Here is a 22,802-nt window from a genome sequence, read left to right as displayed (position 1 = left end):
ACAGCCAAAGATGAATAAATAAGTAAATTTTAGAAAAAGGAAGCAAGCAAGGTCATCTTGATCGTGTCGAGAACCCTGGTATGAATGAAGACTTGGAGACTTGCTGCACCTTGAGGTTAAGAAGCTGGGATCTTTTAGCACCGTTCACTCATTGGCCATGGACCAACAGGAGGAGCAACGTGGCTGGATATAAACCCCCAGGCCCAGAACAATCCTCTGAAGGCTGTGAGTAGAGGACATTAGCCATTTCCAGCAGAGTCTAGGGCATGAGAGTGCAGAGCTGGACAGAGACATGGGAGGGGATTGGGGAAAAAAAAAAATGAGAGTCTGATAGACTTTCTAAACCAGAGACTGATGCCTCTGCTAGCCTATTCTCCGCCGGCCCAGGAAGTTCACCGCTAACCAGTCTGCTCCCTCCCCAGGGGTCAACTCTGGCTCTACGACCAGAAACCCACCTAATTGATAGGAACCCTAATCCTCTCCAAGTCTCCTGCAGCTTTCTCATCTGCTGACTCAGAGTTGGTATATATCTTACAAATGTGCTGGCTCGTGGGACGCCTTTCTAAAAAGTGTCCCACTTCTGCAGAAGACTGCTCCAACTCAGGGAGATAAAGCAGGTCTGGAGAAGACAGCCTACATTTCATTAATTGGAGCAACAGAACCATCTCTTAGGATTTCATTTGGGCCTGACAGGCTGGGGTCGACGCTTGCTCCTTGGAAGAAACGTTATGACCAACCTAGACAGCATATTAAAAAGCAGAGACATTACTTTTCCAACGAAGGTCCATCTAGTCAAAGCTATGGTTTTTCCAGTAGTCATGTAGGGATGGTGTTGCAGAAGACTCTTGAGAGTTCCTTGGACAGCAAGGAGACTCAACTAATCCATCCTAAAGGAAATCAGTTCTGAATATTCATTGGAAGGACTGATGCTGAAGCTGAAACTCCAATACTTTGGCCACCTGATGTGAAGAACTGACTCGTTGAAAAAGACCCAGATGCTGGGAAAGATTGAGGGCGGGAGGAGAAGGGGACAACAGAGGATGAGATGGTTGGATGGCATCACCAACTCAATGGGCATGAGTTTGAGTAAACTCTGGGAGTTGGTTATGGACAGGGAGGCCTGACGTGCTGCAGTCCAAGGGGTCGCAGAGTTGGACACGACTGAGTGACTGAACTGAACTGAACCAAGGACTCCCACATGGGGGCAGTCTTTTCCTTAAGACAGCTTTGGAGTCTTTTCAACTTTAGGCTGATGGAGGCGGGATGTCATTTTCCCAAAGAATCACACACCGATATGGTTTCCAAGTATATACTCACTAATCTGAAGGGACCACTCAGTATCATCACAGTTGCTTTCAAAGTCACACCCTTCTGGGACTAAAATGTAACAGAAAAGCAGATTAAACTTTTTTGTTTTTTACCTTTCTTTTTAAAATTTAAAATTTATTTTTTAATTGAAGGATAATTGCTTTGCAGAATTGTGTTGGTTTCTGCCAAACATCAACATGAATCAGCCTAACAACCTAGAGGAGTGGGATGGGGAGGGAGATGAGAGGGAGGTTCAAGACGGAGGGGACATATGTAAACCTTTACTTTAATGAAACCAAAAGGAATTGTAGTTAGTAAAGCATTCACACAGAGATCTTATATTTCTCTGTTTTCCATTTGCCCTTTTCCCTTCTCTCATTCCTATGCCCAGGCACCCAAATCGTCTCTCTCTCCTCAGCCCAAACACCAAGAAGATCTTGTCTTAGGAACTCAGAGCTGGAAGGGGCTGTTCTTTCTCTCACCCCTCTGTCTCCATACCTGCTCTCTTTCTGTGCTGTCAGGAAGTCTCTCTAGCTACTCAAGTTCTCTCCTCACCTGTTGTCCTGGTGTATATTACAAAGTTTCAGGAGATGATGAAGGGAGGATGGCCCAGCAGAGAATTCTCCTAAGTGTAGGACAAGGGGGTACATCTTGTCTCGCCAGCCATTAAGTCCCCCGTGGATTCACATGAGCCACCAGGGTGCTGAGAGATGGACACGTTCAAAGGCCCTGGGGTCCCTCTGGGTTGTGCGGTCATTCACAGGTAAATGAACTCTGAGATAGCCTCCTGTGAAGCAAGCCTGCAACAGCATCCTTGGGTCCCTCTGCTGACACTGAGTTACCTCGGAGAGATCTCTTTTTCTCATGACCTTCTTTAAAGGTAACTAAAGTGGACAACTACAGCATAGCGTGACCTCAGGATTATTCCTCTTTTTTAAAATTTATTTTATTGAGGCATAGTTGATTTATAGTGTTGTGCTAATTTTTGCTATACAGCAAAATAATTCAGTGATACATGAAACATATATGTACTTTTTCATATTCAAGGGTTCTTTGTAAGGCTCCGTGGACCCATAAACACCCCATTCACTTGACTTTGCTGTTAAAATCATTTAAAATTTTTACATTTTCATATTGAAGTATAGCTGATTAACAATATTGTGTTATTTTCAGGTACATAGCAAAGTGGTTCAGTTACACATGTACATCTCAAAAATCTTTGGATTGAGCCAAAAAAATTACAGAAATGACCCCAGATGGACGCCTGCTTAAAGTCTTTCCAGAGCAGAGCCTTACAAGTGTGGAGTCACAGAGGTTGGGAATTTTCAGGGGGAAGTGCTCATTATGCTGGGGAAAAGGAAGAACAAAAGAAATGTTAAGATATTCAAGACATTTTGTATCATATAGGACCTGTTTAAATCTTCCCTGTCTCTACCTCTGTTTCTGGATTGATATCACATCTACTTTTGCTTTGTCGACTATGCCAAAGCCTTTGACAGTGTGGATCACAACAAACTGGTCATTTTTTTCTTTCTTTTTTTCCAACTTATTGAGATATAATTGACATATAACTTTGTAGAAGTTTACCGTGTGCAATGTGCCTTGCTATACCTATATTTTGAAATGATCACGATAATAAGGTTAGCTGACATCTCCATCCCCTCACATAGTTACTACCTTTGTGTGTGTGCATGTGGTGGGAACACTGAGGATCCCCTATCTTACCAATTTTCAAGCTTACAACATAATATTGTTAACTAGAATCACCATGCTGTACATTATATCCCCAGAACTCATTCATCTTAAAACTAGAAGTTTCTCTTGAAAGCAAGTTTAAAAAGTAAAGTAAATGTCTTCCATTATACAAATTTTGAAAAATATTTTAAAATACATTTAAAGTAAATTAGCTGTAAATAATATTTTTGCTATTACCTTTACGTAAAGGAGTTTTTAAGCATAATATACAGATTTGCCTTTGGGACATTGGTACTGATGGTGATTGAAATTGGATATTCTTTTCTTCACCTCTGCAAGCATCAATTTGCATCCTGTAATATGTATGGTGCTGTCAGTTCCTCTGGAGAAACATGGAATGGAATAGTAATACCAATTGTCTTCAAAAATTAAAAGGTTCGTTGGGCACAAGAGTTTCCCATCAGCCCTCTGCTGGGTACCACTTTGTCACTTTACTGCTATATACCGGGGGCAGACATCTCCCAGTGAGCATCACCTGGATACCCCCACATCCTTTAGGCATATTAAAGATTATTTTTGAAATTTACTTTTGTCTTCTGATACCTAATATTACTGATGATAATTCTTGTGAAAAATAATTAAAAAGAAATTTTTTAAACACACCCCATGGCATGTGGACCTTCGTTTCCTGACCAGAGATCAAACCTGCACCCTCTGCATTGGAAGGGGAAGTCTTAACCACTGGATCACCAGGGAAGTCCCCCTCTTATAGGAATTGATTCTTAATGCTTCTCTGGACTTTGGAGTCTTTTCCCCCTCAACTGTTGCTGCTCAGCCGCAGACTGTACTGAATGCTTTGGCGACATCACAATACCCTAACTGATTTTTGGTGAGAAAGGGAGAAACGCCTCCCTTCCATTGAGGTTTGAGTCTATCAGAGGACTCCTGAAACACAGCAGTGCTCTCCAATGTAAGATATTAGTAAAGCAGATTTATTTGTCCCCGTTTTGTTCATTTAGACTCTCCACTTTCTGTGACACGTTGGCATATATTCCTGTGATCCAGCCGGGAGACAGATCTAGATGACAGACCACACTGAACACAGGCTTCCTTGCTCCTCTGTTGGGTAAGGCTGTCTCCATGGGTCAAATTCTTGTTGCCAGGCAACTTCTTCCTTCAGAATGAGAACTGTCCCAAGAGGACCCTCAATCCATATGCAAACAGGCTCCAGGCAGCTGCCCTCACCAATTCAATAGACAAGCCCAGGCATGACTGACTCTCTCTTGAGCTAAATTGAGATTCCCCATTACATTAATTGAAAAGACCACAGATTCTTCTTTCTACTCTTTCTTTGGTGAGATTTTTTTTTCTTTTAGTATGTATTAAGTCATAATAAAAGAACAACATTACAATATTATAATCTGTCTTCATTTATAAACCCATCCACCTTCCCTCTCCCCCACCAACCCACATATTCTTTTGCCATTCATCTTGGGTAAGGGAAATGCAGAGAAGACTCTAGAGTGAATTAAATTACTTTCTTCTGTGAGCTTTATGATTGTCCCTGTCGACAGTTAAGGTCTAAAGCGGTAGCTCTGAACAGTATTTATTAAAGACTTTCTAAGTTCCAGGTGTTGTGCTAAACATTAGAGCTAAAGGTGAATCCAGCATAATCCCTAACATCTAAGAAATCACAACGACTTGGAGGTCTGCCATAAATGTAAGTTTTCATTTGACGTGGTGTGTGTTGCAGTGAATAATCTGAAAATCAAAGACAAAGCAGTGTTCCAGTCCTTCTAGAAATAGTTGCACTGATTTATAGAGAAGCAATATTAAGTTGCCCCTCTGATCCCCCACCTTGAGCTCTGGAATTTCTTTTTATGGTGGTCAGGCTTACCTATCAGCTGCAGTAATGATGGTATTTTGATGGCCACCCAACTGCCTTCTATTGCCACTTTGCCACTGAGACCAGACACCCTAATTTTAATTTTCGAAACAGGAATGGACATCTTATTTTCAAGGCAGGGATGAATACGTGGGTGACGGAGACTTTCAGTGGCACTAATTCCTCAGACCCTTATGTTCCACAGATGCAAGTCACAGCTGAGGCATCTCTGCCCAGTGGGAGGCCAGCATGGTCCTCCCTGACTGGGAAGATCTGTCACTCTCTGCGAAGACTGAATTGAGATTCAAACTGTCAACTAAAAAAATTTTCACAACTTGGGACTTCCCTGGTGGTCTTATGGTTAGGAGCTCACTTTCCAATGCAGGGATCTGATCCCTGATATGAGAGCTAAGGGGCTTCCCGGGTGGCACTAGTGGGAAAGAATCTGCTTGCGAATAGAGGAGACACTGGAGACATGGGTTCAAGTCCTGGGTCAGGAAGATTCCCTGGAGATAGACATGGGAACACACTCCAGTATTGCATGTGTGTGTGCTTAGCCGCTCATTCGTGTCTCTATTTGCAACCCCATGGTCTGTAGCCCACCAGGCTCCTCTGTCCATGAGGATTCTCCAGGCAAGAATGCTGGGTGGGTTGCCATGCCCTCCTCCAGGGGATCTTCCCAGCCCAGGATTTGAACCTAGGTCTCCCGCATTGCAAGCAGATTCTGTACCATCTGAGCTACCAGGCGAGCCCAAGAATACTGGAGTGGGTAACCTATCCCTTCTCCAGGGAATCTTTCCAACCCAGAAATCGAACCAGGGTCTCCTGCATTTGCAGGTGGATTCTTCACCAGCTGAACTAGCAGGGAATCTCCACTCCACTGAAAAATATCATAGACAGAGGAGCTTGATAGGCTGCAGTCTATGGGGTTGCAAAGAGCTGGACATGACTTAGTGATGAAAACAGCCGCAGGGGAGCTAAGACCACATGCCTGTGGCCAAAAAAACCAAAACGTAAAGTAGAAGCAATACTGTAACAGATTCAATAAAGGCTTTAAATGATCCACATTAAAAAACAAATCATTCACGACCTTAAAGTTGAGAGTTACGTTTTATTCAGCAGGAATTTTTAGGACCTCAAAGGAGGGAACATCTCAAGTAACACTGAGAGAACTGGTCTGAGGAGGTGAAGAGGGAGCCAGGACGTATGGGTCCAGGAGTTTTGCAACAAAGGGCAGGCAATCTGAATGTCAAAATATTACTCTTCGTTAAAGAAAACCAGATATCTCAAGTTAAGGAATTTAGCACTTTTCCTTGTATGGGAAGATGCAAGAGTCTGGGCTCACTGAAATCACTCCTTTGATATGCACCTCGGTTATCTGAGGCCAGCATCCTGTGTTTTCACATCCTGAGGGTCTTCAGGGCTCAGCAGCTCCCGGTAGGCTGTGGTTGCAATCCCTGATGACTGTGACATCCTTTGTTCACTGATATGGTAGGCAACATTCTATTTATCTAAACCTTAATTTTCTGGAAGACTGGTGGGCAGGACCCAATACAGTTCCTCAAATGTTAGGTTAAAAATGATCTGCAGTATTTTCAGCAATTCCAGAAATGAGAGATGCCACGATCCCTCTATGAGCTATCAGAATCCCAAAGGGGTGACACTTTTTCTGTGAAAGTTGGTAAAATGGAGAAGAGCAGCCCGAGAAGTTTCCAAAGGCATCCCAGACATTGTCAAACAATTGACACCGTGCCTGGCACAGAACAAGAAAGCAGAAAAGATCAGTAGGCTACTACCAGCTGAATGAATGACTATAGATCTGGGGGACATTGTGAGTTTCGGGCCTGGCTTAGTCAAATGTTGCTTCTATAATAAACAAATTGAAAGAAGGAGACAGCCTGGCTTCAGTCAACATTTTCTCTCCCATATTAAACCCAGGAAAAAATCGGTTACTGTGAAGAGACATGATCTTCATTTGAAGAGGATGATCCTCTTAAGTGGCTTTACCATATAAACCCTGTAAGGTATGCATCTCCAAAAGAGAAACAGAGGGAAGTGGTTAAGGGGAGGGGGGCTGACATCAAAAACATTTTTGGTTGATTTCCAGCTCCAATGTTTGCTGGCAGTACAAGGTAAGACTTTTCATATAGCTGAGCCTCAGTTTTCTCATCTGCAGTCTGAGAATGGTAGTACCTGCTTCAGCGGATTGTTGGGCGGATTAATTGCGGATATCCCTGTAAATGCTGGCACAGCACAATACTCATTGCCCATGGCTACAACCAGGATAGGACTGTGCTAATGAACAGGGTGTTGGACTGGTTTCAGCCCCTGCCCCGTGGACTCCTATAAACTCACGAAGGATGCTCCACTGAGTTTTCATGGAGCAGATGTTGGCAGCCTTTCCACAGCCCAAGCTTGGTGACATCCTTGGATCTTCTCTCATCTCACATCCCATGTCTACTTGGTCATCAAGTCTATTTCTCTTCACTTCACAGATTCCCCTCCATTTCATTTTCCAGTCTCATCTTCCTGTCTGTAGTCTAAATGAGGTGCTGATCATCATCATTAACCTACAACAAGACCTTCACCTCCTAATTCACCCTCTATCTTTACTTTACTGCCCTAGTGCCCTGCTCTCCAGAATTAATTCTATCAATTTGGAGCCAGTTAGCCTCCTTCTTAAGCACCCTCTATGATGACACGGTGATCTCCTCCCAAAATTTAGTTCCAGCTAGCCACACCAGCCTTGCATCTGTACCTGCCTCCAGGGCCACCTACTCTTGGCACCCAACCTGAATGGACCCTGCTCTTTCACTTCTCAGGGTTATTTTTCTCATGAAAATCAATTGATAGTCATCTTTCCTTAATTTTTTGTTGGGTTAGCAACAACTCTTCTAAAACCTGGCCGAATGATAATTCTCAAAGTAGCTGTCTGCTCTCTACTCTCATCGCATTTTGTGATGTCGTTGACACAGAACTTTCAAATTCCCAGTGAAACCATTACTGAGTAGCTACTCTGTGCCAGATGAAAATCTGGAGATATATGTATACATACATATGTGTATGTATGTATATCCCTAATGATATCGTTTTGAGAATATTCAACTGTTATAGGTAAATATACTGGGGTCCAAGAGGTTTAGTAACATGCCAAAATTCATTTGGCACTTATGTGGCAGGGGAGCAGTAAACATATGATGGAAGATCCAAGCCCCATGTTTTTTATCATTAAAGCACAGCTCCTCAATTCACCAGTCACATTGCATTTGTTCATGTATTAGTCCCCAGAACTAGATCTGCTCTCTAGGAAGGGTTAGATGTGCCCAAATGAGATGTATCTTATTCTTCTTTGCATCACCAGCTCTTAGCCCAGCATTATCCATGTACTCAGTAAACGCATGCGGAGTGAAATAATGAGTTTTATGTCCGCAGATGAGGTTTGGACACATTTCCTTCGTGCATCTATTCTGGAAGGAGTGGCAGGACAGCGTTGGAGATTGATATTCAAACATCTAACGGACAGGCAGGGTGGCTGTGGCTGTGAGTGGGAACAGAAGGGGATGTGTCTATCCCAGCTGGGCCCATCAGTGCATCTTGTGTCCTAGACCATATCTGGCACTGGGTCTGAAGTTACAACCCTGTTCTTAAGTGGGATGACTCGTTCCCTGTAGCCTCTCGGGAAGTCATTTGTCAGTAAAACCTTCCTCATTTCCATCTTAACAGAAAATCCTAATCGCTCATCTTCCACCCACTCGGTTATCTCTCCATCTTCTCTGTCTGAAGATAGCAAGTGAAATGGATCCAGGGAAAAGCTAGGCTCCCACAAGGATGCCTTTATATCCAGCCTGAACACAGCTGCCAAAATATCCTGCAACTTTAGGGCCTCAGGTTTTTTTTTTTCCACCCACTTTTGAAAAACAGTATCTGTGAAGTTTCATGTCCTCAGTAAGGGTAATCAATGTCAGAGTCTCCACACATCTGAAATCTTGCAAAGGCATGAGGTAACTCCGTGTCTGCCAGAATGAGAAAGAGCATCTCGGTCTCCTGACTTCTCCGCTTGGGCCTTGTGCCCTCGAGTAGCTTCTAGCTAAGAGGTCCTGGCTGTTCGGCGAGGGGCAGACACAGTTGATCAAAGTCCCAGACGGCTGGATTTAACTGCCTCCGTCAGAGTCTTCAGGGTCCAGCGGCCGCAGAATAATTTCAAGGTTAGACAGTGGTTTTGCTGATTACTTCACTATAAGCTTGTCTTGAAATGATTTGGTAAATGTGGAGTTACCAAGTGTCTGCGCCCAGGGGAGCTTTCCCAGTCACCTTGCCTGATCCCGTTGAAACAGAAAAGGTTTCACTGTATTTCTCATCAGCTGACGAGTCATCCAGCAGCTCTCATACGTGCTCTGCTCTTAAGGTTGCCCGTGGGCACCTTGGAGCCCGTCCGGCAGAGTGACTCTGCCACTGAGTTATTACCGGAGGTCGAATTAAATGAAGCCGTAAGGCAGGAGGAAAAAACTGCCCTCACCCTCATAATCTGTGAAACCTTGACTCGTTTGCCAAGCATTGATTTCCTGAAGGTGGGGACTGCCGCACATCACCAGGAGATGAAATCCTAAGGTGGAATCCGTGATTGTTTACAACTCGTGCAGGGATGCTGAGCCTCAAAACCAGCGAGGGAGGAAGCCAAAGCACGAGACGTGGGAAGGAAGAGTACACCGCCCAGAGTGACCTTGAAATCCGAGGGAGCTCCTGCTAATTGGCAGGAGAGAACCGCTGTATCCATTTCAGAATTTGTCAAATTGTTTTCTTCTCAGAGAAAAGGGAACATCTGTTCTACCCGGCTAATTCTGTTCTGAGTCACTTGGTCTCCCTGTGTTCTGGTGAGGCTGGGTGAGCCAAAGAAGGACTCCATCTGGGCAGCAGAGCCTGGGATCCAGTTTTCTGACAACATACCTCCTCAACTAGCTTCCCCCTGGGGAGCTCTCCCAGCCAGGAGGCTTGGCTGGGTCACTAAGCTTGGGAACACTCTCTGTCTTCTCACTGCCAGACAAGCTAGAATTCCTACCCAAGAAATTTGCCACCAAGAAAGATATAATATTTATTGAGCATCTACTATGTGGCCAAGCCCCATACTACAGCTTACACGTATAATGATTATCGCATTTAATCCAAACAATGAATCTGAGACTCGGGGATGCTGACTTGCCTTAAATGCCCAAGTGAAAGACGAAGGACTTAAACCCAGATCTCCCTGGTTTCAGAGCTCATCTTCTTTACACTGTATTATTCTTGTATCGTACTATAAGAAGATGTTAGGGGAAGCTAGGCAGTATTTCTCAGCTTCCAAAATGGAATGTGAGGGGGACTTCCTGCTGGTCCAGTGGTTAAGACTCCATGCTTCCAATGCAGGTGTTTGATCCCTGGAAGGGGAACTAAGATCCTACAAGCTTCAGGGTATGGCCAAAAGAAGAAGAAGAAGAAGAAAGAGATATGGATAATGAGTGCAGATAAGAAGGAGCAGAAGGTTTCTACTCTTTGAACTTTCTTCAAAAGTTTTAAGGTCTGAGTAGCAGCGTGGCCTGAGGACAGGTGAGTTGGCCAGTTTCTCTTTCCAGACTTCACCTTATGGGCTAGGTATTAACAGGCAAACCCACTCATTTGATGGAAGCTGTGTATCCAAAGGGAAGAGGTGTAATCATCTACATGGTTCATTCTGAACCTCTTGGTTCTTGATTTTATAAGAAAAATAAACTTCTGACATTGCCCTGGAGCAAAGATATTTTGACTTCAAAGATTTGACCATGTACAAGCTCCCCTGTTATTTGTATTTAAATATATGTTTGTAAACCTGGCGCATTTTAGGTGGGGGATTTAAGATGTCAGGAGCCATGTGCTTGCCAACCACGTGAATATCCGAGTCTCTGGTTGCCGATGATATATCTCTAGACAGCAATCAGCTACCATGTTGCAGGCACTGTGTTAGGCATACACATATAAAACAGCCTCTCTGCTTTGAAAGAGGACATGGTCTACTGAGGGGGAAATTCGGTTCACTAGAAGTTGTGAGCTAGGTGAAAATTTTTGTACAGAGGAATGCACAGCTTGCATTGAGTCAGCAAAGGAGGAGCATTTATCTGGGAAAAGGGGAAAATTGTTATGGATGGATTCCAAGACAAGGACCCTCCATCTCCCCAGAGAAGGGGTAAGAAGCGTTTGTCAGCTTTCACTGTCATGGACCTGAGTTTGATCTCTGGTTGGGGAACAAAGATCCCACAAGTCACGTGGTGCAGCCAAATAAAAATTTAAAAATATAATAATGCAAAATTGACTCAAACCTCAATAAATTTGCATAGGAAATAAAGTGCATTACACTAAAAATTTTATCAAAGGGTAGAAAAGAGAAGACGGGAGTTTCTATAAAACCACATGTGCACATGAAGGCAAGGATATATGAGAAACAACACTGAGTGATTGAATGCTGAATCCAAAGTGATTTTAGGATCTAGCATTAAATAATATGGAATAAAACAGTAGAAGTAACTCACTGTCAACTGCCTCTCAATTGTGGTTAATTCAGGGAATAAATCTTGTCGAGTTCCTGAATCTACTTCCCATTTATCTAACACCTGCCACTCTCCCCTGATGTCAGACGGAGAACAGGCTTCAGCTCGCATACTTTAGCAGGCAACAGTGTCTTCTCAGAGCTTGATGACTTTGTTTCCTTTTTATTATATTTATTTTTACAGTTCTATTTTCATTATGGCAACTGATTGCAGTTTTCCATTCACAGCATTGATACAATGTTTCATTGGAAATGATTTTATTTTTGTTAAAAATGCAATCAATTGAAAGAAAAACAGTAAGCGAAAAATAATACAGGTGGTCCGTGAACATGGTAACCGTCATGAAGTCGGTATAGCAATGATCGGAGTTTGATAAACACTGATGGGGTGTATTTGGAAGACAAAAAAGCAGAAGATGGCATGAGGGGTGAGAGGAGGGGGTGAGCTAGAAGAGTCTGACAGAAGCCAGCCTGGGAAGAGCCTCTCACGTCAGGCTGAGTCAAGCTGTGAGAGGAGCCGTGGAAGGAGAATGGCTCGACAGGGTTGGTGATTGGAACCTTCTGGCAGAAGGTGAAGGATGCCCTGGAGGAGCTGGAGGAAGCACATCAGTTAAGAAGCGAACAGAGCCCGGTGATGAGTGTGACCCAGAAGAAGAGCAGCGGGGTTTGTGCAGAGAGGACGCGTGTGTGATGAATCAGTGATATAGTCACTGTTGTCATCGATTAGATGAGGAGGGAGAACAAGGGAGGGTTGCTGAGGTCCTGGCTTGCTCCGTGGGGGACACGGGGCTCCCTCAACCAGGGGCAGGGATATGTTCCCTTAGTTGCTCCTTTGCTTGCTAATTGACATGATTTTAACCCTGAGTGGAGCCCTAAGTCTCATGCGTTAACAGCTTAATGGGAAGGACCCCAGATTCTTCCTCTCACAATCCTGGCTAGAGATCTAACTCCTCAGACAAATAGAGTCATCCATACTCCTAACGTGGAGGGGCGTCAGCATTGCTTCAGGTCGTGAAAGAGTTTTCAGTCAAGCTGATGGGATGTCCTCTGACTCGGTCTTAAAATTTTCTGCGGTGTCTACAACAAATCAAGAAAGGCTTCCTAGTTTGATAAATGACTTTAAATCCTACATTCCATAATTTCTGACTAAATTTTTGATCAAAGTATGAAGGCTCATGGCCCTGTGACTTCAGAGTTTGGAGTCAGAGAGATCAGAGGTAGTCTAGGAACTAAGCAGCTATTAAGTGAGGGCTTTATTTTGAAAACAACAAAAAAAGGTTTTTCAGAAGGGAGGATGGGATCTTTGCAGGAAGCTTCTCATGTAAGAGCAGTTATCTTATAATCGGCAGGAACCTGGGTACTGGGAATTGGGGAGCTCAGAGCAACTGGCTCTCACTCAGAGCATTTCCTCTCTTCCTGACCCATCATGGCAGAGAATCTAGGATCCAGGGGGGAAATTGCCTGTTTTGTTACCTTATTACCTGTGGAAGTCCACACCCATGAAGACTCATTCTCTGAAGGAGATGAAATTTCACTTTGGGTTCAACTGTGGGAAACTGGAGGTGCTCTAGGAAACGACCCTGGCTTGAAGCCCCCAAGCCCGGGGAAGCACTCTAAGCACCTCACTTCAAGAGAAGCGCTCAAGGTCAGGCAAGAAAGCATCACCTGAGGAAAATCATGCAATCGAAAACAAGTGTTTGCTTAGTTCCTGATTATTGCTAATAACGAACAGGATACAAAGCTTACATCTAGATTATTTCCTTAAAATTATAAGAAAACTTCCTCATATATTTTTTTTCATAGGGAGTCAGGATTATTTTCAATAGAATACATTTAAATTTAAATGAAGGATTATATATGGGCAATGATCTTAGACTTTCTTGCCTTTAACAGTAAAACTATATTAACTATACCACAGATCTGATCATGGGTGTAATGACACCAAGTCACCCACCATCCTTGATGTAGGATGCAAATTTGAAGGGTGAAATCCAAAAGCTTAAGTCTGTAAATTATTCATGGCTTCATACTCGGGATGAGAAAAAAAAAGTATCCTGTAGTATATGCATAAAGAGTGACTAGACTGTGAAGAATTTTGGGCGAGATAATGGAAGTGAGTGAGAACCATCCATAAATAATGTGGCTTCTTATATGCACACAACTTCGTCTGGGAGCTGACTCCTCTAATTTTGTCACTGCAGATCTTTGCCTAGGTTATAGTTTTTTTAGGGAAATGGACATCCAGGATGCAGTTTAATGATTTTGTTTGAACATCCTGGGTGCAAACTAAGGCAAATGGGTATGTGTGTGTATTATATCAACTTAGGATCCTTTTGTGTTTATCAGCTGTTTGCAATGAAGTTTGAAGACAGTATTATGAAAACTCTACCAAGAGTTATGTTTCAGTAAATTTCCGTGAAATTATGAGACATTAATGCAATGTCATTAAAAATTAGAGACTTTACAGGAAGCAGTGTGGCTACACCAGAGGCAATTAAATAAAAGAACTTATTGGAGCTACAACTTTATATCTTTTTAAGTAATAATGCTGCTCAACATACAGTTGTTATTAAAAACGGATTTGGCTATTGGTGCTAGATTGGAGAAATGATAAAATAAATTTGATCAGTTTGTGCCATATAGACTGTGTCATTTGGGACTGAAAAGTTTAGTTTCCAAAATAACCTGGAGGGGAAGGAGCAAATGGAAGGTAGCATTTGAGTACTCACCATGTGCTAGACGTTTTCTAGCTTCCTCCAAGTGTTCAAATGTAATTCTCACTACGCTACGGCTTTGTAAAGTCATTTGAATTCCCGTGTTAGAGATCAGGAAATAATCTTGGAGGAGGAAACTGTCCAAATTCGCAAAGTCACTAAGTGGTGGGGACAGAACTTTGACAGCAAAGGCCTTCCTCGTTGCACCGTAGGATGCTACCAACATATTGAAGTTATGAATTCATCTTCCTGGCTACACTTCATTTCCTTGGGAGCTGACTTTTAGGGAAAGAAGCATAGAGTTACTCAGCCAAGCAAATTGGGCTCCAGAGTAACTTGTGCTGAGCCAGAGGGGCTCATATTCTTTCAAGTAGAGACTTGGTTTTGCATGGAACTTGTACTGTCCACGTGATGAAGGGCTGAGAATGAAAGAGTTGTTTGTGCTCAGCTCAGGAGAAGGGGAGGAATACAATTTGAAAACCTGGGAAAACATATTACCTCTGCAACTCACTAGATGAGTAGCCTGAGGACAGCTTTTTTTTTTTTTAACATTTCTGAGCCTCAGTTTTCCTGATGATTTCACCTACCAACATCCCAGGGTATTAAGAGAATAATAAAGAAATAAAGGATGTTTTAAGTCATAAAATAGCATAAAATGTTATTCTATTTAATAGTTTCTCTGCATAAGAACAAACACATAAAGCTATTAAAGATGTTTATGCTGACAAAGGTAATAATCCTCTAGACTCTTTGACATGTTGAGGGGGTGGGAAGAAGTGTTGTTTTCTCCATCAGATTCTATCCCCAAAAGTTCAGTTTAAAGGAAGAATGTTAGGGAATGATCCTGGATGGAAATTTTGTTCTATACTCTGACTCCTCCTTAGGATTCCTATAGTATTCCTCTTTAGGAATTACTGGTCTCCCTTTCCTGATGTGTTTTCAAAAGGATTAGGTAGATCATGCTATTTTTCCTCCAGGTTAAAAAAAAAAAAAAAAGCCTTTTCCTGTCTCCTTGGTGGGTGATATTTGGGAGCTTGAAGTTCAAAACCAATAGCTCACTGGAGAGGTCCAACAACTGCTATGTCAGGAGGTTAATAGGAGCCACAGGTACACACAGAAGTGGGTCTGACTACTCTTTCCAACAACAGCCTTAAAGGTTAAGAATACGGCAGCTTCCTAGAGCAGCAGAAAGGTTCTCTTGTAAACAGAAAGCTTTTCTGTTTCTAAATTAATCTTTTGGAGCAAGAATTTCCATCAATTTATTTTATTCCATCCATTACAGAAAGAGCAAGTCAGAGTGCAAAGTGACACTACATGAGATCATCAAAAATTTCCACTCCATCCAGCATCCCAAACCTCTAGATTTCAGAATTGCCTCACATCACCCCAAATCTCTGACATTAAGACCTTTGTCATTTATCCTAAGGACGGAGAACCAAGAAATCTAATGATGGGGAGGATATTAGGTTGGAAAGACAGACTGTTTGCTAGTTTGCAAAGCTGGCCTGTGTGACATTCAGGTGTCTACATGGTTAAAATAAATGGAGGATTGTAATCATTATCCAGATATTGAATGCGGACGTGTGTGAATCTTTGCTGTCTCCACACCACCCTCCATCGCCCATGCTTCTGTCTCCAATATCAATGTATCTTAAGGAGGGCATGGCAACCCACTCCTGTATTCTTGCCTGAAGAATCCTTTGGACAAAGGAGCCTAGAAGGCTACAGGGCAAAGGGTGGCAAAGAGTCAGACATGACTGAAGTGACTGAGCACGCAAGGACTCAGTTGTAACCTAAATGACTAAGACAGCTGCCTGTGATTTTCAATTCCGGGGATGGACCAAGCCTTAGTTGTAAGCTGAATACAAAGGGAAGTGTCTTCACCTTTCGTTTTTAAGGATTCTGTGCACTGCTTGATTTGCTCAATGGCTGCATGGGTGGACTGGACACGTGAGTGAATGTCATGACTTTAGGAGGGTGTGTTAAGAATTTGCAAGTGCCTGTGTGTATATTTGTGTGCATATCAATGTTAACACAAATATGAGGATTCTGAATAGCTTTGAAAATTCAGTAATACCAATAGAAAAAAACTAGCACAAAGGCCCCTCCTTGAATCTCCTGGACATCCAGATGGCTTTGGAAATGATGCTAGTGGATCTTCCACTAGGTAATAGGAATTGCACACAGACACGGAGGTGAGAAGACTCAGGGTACCCTGAGACTCCAAAGGAGGCCGATGATCACCCCAAAGGACTGCTGACCTCAACTGCATACACTGTGGAAGTCCCAATCCTGTTTGGAACAATGAGTAAGATGCTTGAAATATACAAAAAGTATCACTCATGCAAATATCTATTTGCTAAAATATGGCTTTTGTTGAGGCTAATTTCAAGAAGAGAAGGAATATCCTCACTCCTATGACTGAGTCTTAGAATGCAGGACATTTCTCATGCCTAGGTCCTTCCCTGAGCAGTAAGATGGACACTGAGCTTGATTTACTGATAGAATGAAGAGGAAAGAACCGAATTTAGCCTTATTTTCTCTTAGAACTGTGAATTGCTCAATCATAGACCAGATGGAGAAAGCACATTTACTTAAGCTCTAGGAGAGCTTAGCAGGGCCCAGTTCTGACTGGCTGCCTTTGAGCCGTGGTGGCCACCGGATCCTTTGGACCATGGTAACATGTTTCTGTCTCATGACTGAATGGGTTTCCATACTGACATTTTCATGAGTTGGAAGAAATTACATGCTGTCTCTACAGAATGTGGTAGCAATTGGGATCCAGGCAATCAGGCCCTATGATGTCCCGTCTATGCTCTTATGTAAAAAAGTCATATTGCTTGGTTGTGATTCCTTCAACAAGGAACACAGTGGTAAGCAGAACTGACAGGCAGGAGATGATTTGAGGACAGGCAGGGTGGCAAAAGCAATGGACAGACAAGGTGAACATGGGATCCATCAAACAGGGTCCTGAGTTAGCACAGCCATCACAGTAAAAGGCAAGGTGCTGGTCTAACAGACTGGACCCTTTGTCTGCTGACCCACACTCCCAGATCTCCACAGAGTAGCATCTTTATTGCAGTATGTCTTTCATGGAAAATGGACAAAACTTTAAATAAATCACAATTACTTATTGCTTAGTATTTTGGATAATAAATTCTTTAGTTTATCAGTACCTCACGGCCTTCAAATGTGCATTCTTCAAATAGTTTCAGTTACATATACATTCTTTCTCCTGAACAATAAATTATTCTTAAAAAAAAAGCAAAAGGAAAAGATACATAACTTTAAAGCAAAGAAAAACCAAAAAACATATATTTTTGACATTTATCTTAAACTTATATGAAAACAACTCTATGTTAGATGTTTAAATATAAATAATAAAGGACATTATGTTATTTACAATGTTACACAGTAAGTTAAGAGAGTTTAAAAAAAAAGAAACTGACATGAACTCATAAAGACAGTAAATGATTTAGGAACACATCCAAGTAATGTACAATGTGTATTTACAAAAGAATATATAATAGAACTTGTGATATGTGGCCATTTCCTTTTGTCTGCATTTCTCTGCAATGTTTCATGGGCCTTTGTGGATAGACATCTTTGTGGCTGGTGGGATGCAGCCAGGACTAAAAAAACTAGGTATTTTATATTTTTACCAATGTGAGCCATATACCTTTCAACCCAGGCCAAAAAAAACAAAAAAAGTTACAGAGCAAATGACCCTGGATAAACTCTATCATGACAGTCACACTTAAACAAGGAAGATATGGCATATTGGTCTTTGGGACACATTCACAAATTCCCAGGCAGACTGCCATTTTGTAGAAGGCAGGAGACTGTCCAGACACTCTCAGAAATAAAAGTCTACCAGGCAAGGAGGGAGAGCAGGATGTAAAAGGAACCTAGAGTGAGAAAAAGGCATTTTTCATATTCTACGCTCCCCTGCATCTTTCTCAATGGGACATGATCTCAGACCCAGGAAACAAAGTCACTGTCAAACATCTCAGCAATTTCCACCACCCGAAGACCCAGAGAGGCTTCCCTTCTGCTGGGAATGTTGGTTCACATGCTTTCTTTGTATTGCCACTGCACTCCCGAGTTTATAAACAGGGATGGTGGCATTTGAACATCCCAGAGATGCCCCTGTGGACACAAATCTGGTGGCCACAGCAGGGAGCCCCGAGTAGTCTGCTGGCCTTTCCTATGAAGGAAATCTGTCATTCTGTGGACAGAAAGCCTGTCCTAACTGATATATGTCACCTTGATGAGTGACCAGAACCAAGTTGGAAAGAAAACTTCCTCTTGTCCTCAAGCTGAAAATTGACAGAGATTTTTCATACTGAGGAACATGTTGTTTCTTGCTCTCGATCAAAGATTTTATGTATTCCAGAAATTCTCCAGAACAAGACTCCCATGCCTGAAGAATTTGAAACTGAAATTCTAGAGTTTTAATCATGGTAGGATTTTTTTTTTTTAATTGAAATAGTCTAAGAAGGAGGAGTCCAGGTCTTCAAAGGCAATTGAGAACAATTTGGAGAACTTCTTTGGGGTTGACTCTTTTCTTTCCCCTGCTGTGAGCTTACTGATTTTACCAAATTGGGAAATCAGTGCAACTTGGGGAGTTGTCAAGGGCTCCTTAAGAAAGGTGAACAAGCACACGAGGACACTTCTGAGCACAAAGGAAGTGGCGAGGAAACATGAAGGATGCTTGGGATACCAAATGCCAAGGGCCCATAGACGATCTCTGTGAACTGCAGAAACACTTAGGAGCTTAATGACATGAGTCATGCTCAGCCTGCACTTTTCTTCTAAGATTTCTTTGCATGTCCCTTCTTCCTTTTGATTTTAACATAGAGATGTGGTGAAGAAATAGACTCCATTTACTTGCAATCAACAGAGTCACTCTCCTTAAATTCATGGCTGGTATTTTGAGCCCCCTGCTAACCTATTTCCCCATTTTGTCCCAGGGCTCCTAGGAGGCCACTTGGAACCTAAGTAAACCTCCAGCCCAACTTGACAGAGATGGGACTACAATATTTTATAAAGTTCTCTTCTTTTCCTGAATTAGCAGTTATTTCAAGTATTTCTACCTATAGACCTTCCTTGGATTGCTTACCACAAGAGAACGTGCAAAAGGTAAACCCATCTTAATCCTATTTTTGTTGACAGTAAAGCAAAAAGTAAGAAAGGGGGAAAATGGATGATACAGCTGCAAACGGAGAGGTTAGCACATGTGGGGGTCATTTCTGCAAGGAAAGGTGCAATCTTTCCGAGACTACTGCCGTTTCTTGATGCATCCTCGCTCGTGGGAGGTTCTTCCTTATCACAAATTACATGCACATGGGCTATTCCTGACAAAAGTGTTCATGCATAGTACGATCTAATCAAGGTGAGATTGAAAAACAAGAAAGGAATAATGAGGACAAAGGAACGGGCAAAAAAAACTTAAAAAATTACACACCAGGTCACATGGCCACTCTTCCCCTGTGTCTTCCACACGTTCACTCCTCTAGACAATCTACGGCGGAACCAATTCTCTATAATGATGTCACCGCCATATACAACAGGCACACTGCATTCCAGAAGTATTCCAGACAAATTGCTGAGTGTGCTGTTGAAACTGGGGGGTTTTGTGCCATAACAAGTCTGTCCTTGAGCCGAGAAGACACAACCAATCACTAGCTCCCAAATCAGTGAAAAAACACAAGTCAAGAAGGATTGCACCTTTTTCAGCCATGGTTTGCTCTTCAATTAGATGAGCCGCTGTATCATTCCCCCAGAGAGAGAAACTGAAACCGAGTCCTCAACTTAGGGTTGGACCTTACCCTGGTCGCTAGCCAGCATCCACTTTGCACGCTAGCCCCAACACTTGTTTTTTTCTTTTGTTGAGAAAAATCAATCCGCATAAAGTAAATGGTAGCTCCTTTTAAGTCAGAGCGAGCTGTCTTCTGATGAATAATATAGTTTTTGAAAAAATCACAATATTACTTTCTTCCTAATATGTAACATGACTTAATGCAGTTTCCTGCTGTAATTAATAGTAGCATGCTGCTGGACCTACTATTATCTCAGAGCCCAATGAAGCAACCTTTGGCTGGCAGAATAGACACAACTCATTTCACATACGGAAAGCAAAAGAAAAATCTCATACAGAGGGGGAGTATTGGATGGATGCGCCATTACAAGACATCCTGATTGAGTACTGCTCGAAGCAAACAGAGTGACAGGTGCAAGTCTTGTAAATCATACATCCGGTCAACATGATAATGCAATACACGAGAAGCCAGCAAAAAACAGAATATATGGGGAGGAGGGTCGCTGAAATACTGTGAAAAAGCAGTCACGGGATGGTACAAAACTTGCTCTGGACATAACATAACATAAAGGCACCATTGATATCTTTCTTGTTTGGAAATACTGTAAAAAAATTGCTACATATGGCACATAACACATTTGTACATACATATATTTAATTTATAAAAGTTTTTTTTTCCTGTTTTCTATTTGCAGAACTGCTAAAATAAAATAAATTGTTTAATTTAAGGTGGAATACTTTATTATATAAAATAAAGTTTTACAGGTGAATCTATGGGTGTATTTCGGTTTTAGACAGCGATAGGGTCTTGGTTAGCGATTACACCGGAGAGCCTGGCCTGCAATTCTTCTTGCGGAGAGAAGCGACCTGTTGGGTTAGTCCTGCTGTCGACCAGGCGGAAGGCAGGGGCCGCCTCGAGACTGGCCGCCAGGGGGTTCTGTATGGCCAGGAAAGGCGTATCTTCTCCTACTCTTTCATCCTCTGTTTCGCTCTCTGAGTTACTGCTGTCAGTGCCTGTGTTGTCCATTTCCAACCTGTGGGCAATGTGACCATTGGGCTTGGTTCTTTTGGCCCGCCGGCTGCTGTTGGTGAGTTTCTTAACCGGCTCTTGAGCTGGTTCGTACTCCTGGGTCGTTTCATACTCCTCATCCTCCACTATCCTCAAGGGGCTAGGGGGCAGGCTGTTGCTCTCATGCGCGGGGTTGCAGTGGAACGAGTTGAATTGCTGGGCGTGGTGGTCATACTTCTCCCGCAGCCGTGGTGGAGTCACAAGGAGCAGGGGTCTCTCCTCTTCCACGAAGGGACTGATCGCCATGGAGGGCATGGAGACCGTCGTGCTGGACACGGGCGGGGACATTTCCGAAGGGGGTGACTTGGGGGAGCTTGGCGTGTGGAAATCTACAGGTGACATACGAGCCGGGGTGGTCATTGCTGATACATACCTGTGTGAGCACAGAAGACCCCAGCGTAAGTGTGGTGCAGTGAGAGAGGCAGAGAGTGAGGGGTGGGGGGGTCAGGGGGCAGAGGTCATTATCTTATCATCAGATATCATCATCAGACAACAGAGTAATTCTCTTCATTGCAGACGTCTCAGATTTTACACTAGGACATTTGGAATCTCCAATTAGGTGGTCAAGAGTCTCCTCACAGGAGTGCATGCAAAGATCAGCTAAATTGCCTGGCTTAGCAAAGCGTTTGAGATTTTTTTCCATCTCATCGTGATTTTCTTTTTTTTTTTTTAATCATGATTTTCAATAAAAGCATGTGAGTTAAGACAAGAGGGCACAGGGTCCTGGAAACCTCTCAGTTTGTAAGGACCAAGGCTCGGGGATTTGGAAGGGGAAGAAGTATTACTTAAATACTATACCTTCCTAAAGGCCAAGGGGTCTTAGAGAATGAAGCCCAAATGGGGAATGGAAGAAGCTCTAAGATGAGTTGCGGAAAGCTGGATCTGCATGCATTTGGATCTGTGGGCCTTGTTTCTCCTTAGCTCAGCTATAAGGTTATGTCTTATGAAAAAAAAAGAGCATAGTAACTTAGATTTATTCCTGAAAACAGCGTAACACATTTGTGCGCTTTTAACTTTTCCATGAAATGCGACTTCTTAACATTCCATTTGCAACTCTATATCCCACTGAGCACGGCATTCAAAGATAGCTGACGCTTAGCTTCATCGCTACGTCCAATCCCTGCTCTGGCTCTCTTCCAGAACCCACTGCTGTATCCAGCTCTGGCTTATCTTTTCTGACTGCTCAAAGGTGGCTGTACCATGTCACCTTATGTCATGCTATGTTTGGTGATGCTCAGGAAATCTCGTTGTCAAGACATCGAGTGCACTGTTTTCACCATACCGTGCTTTCTTCCCCCCAAACAAGAAGACCTTACGTGGCATTGAGAAAGACGTGGCTTATTCAGAGTCACATTTCTCAGCTTAGATAAAAACGTCACCAATGCGTAGCACTAAAGGACTCTTTCCTTCATGGTGGCATTTGCAGAATCTAATTTGACATGACCTGTGATGACACAGGACACCGTCTTCTCATCTCCAGCTAACAGGAACAAGAAACCTATTAACCCTCCTGCTTGCCATCCATGATTCTGAGTCATACAGATGTGAGATCTGACTGTGTCTAAAATGGGAAAGTGTCTCCAGATGGAAATATCTGGGGCTCGAGTCTCCAGACTTATTATTTTGGGGATACTTAAATTAAGCTCTCTGAGAAATGCTAATCCAGATTCAACCAACCCATAGCACGGCTTCATTGTTTATCTCCAGGGTGCCAGGTACATTCTGATGGCCTAAATAATACCTGGGGTATGAAAGGA

The 22,802-nt window shown here is 42.8% G+C and overlaps 1 protein-coding gene across 1 annotated transcript in view; it reads right to left on the bottom strand.

Annotated features, from left to right (window-relative positions):
- Nucleotides 1-20,766: 20,766 nt before the first annotated feature.
- Nucleotides 20,767-22,802, bottom strand: part of NRG1 (neuregulin 1) — a 1,131,190-nt gene continuing 1,129,154 nt past the window's right edge. Inside the window, exon 13 of the mRNA XM_052661558.1 lies at nucleotides 20,767-21,418. Within this exon, the coding sequence (XP_052517518.1) occupies nucleotides 20,767-21,418 (652 nt within the window). The remainder of the gene's footprint in view (nucleotides 21,419-22,802) is intronic.

The sequence above is a fragment of the Budorcas taxicolor genome, chromosome 24 (genome assembly GCF_023091745.1).
Source record: "Budorcas taxicolor isolate Tak-1 chromosome 24, Takin1.1, whole genome shotgun sequence".
In the NCBI taxonomy this organism is placed as follows: Eukaryota; Metazoa; Chordata; class Mammalia; order Artiodactyla; family Bovidae; genus Budorcas; species Budorcas taxicolor.
This window is presented reverse-complemented; position numbering and strand designations above follow the sequence as displayed.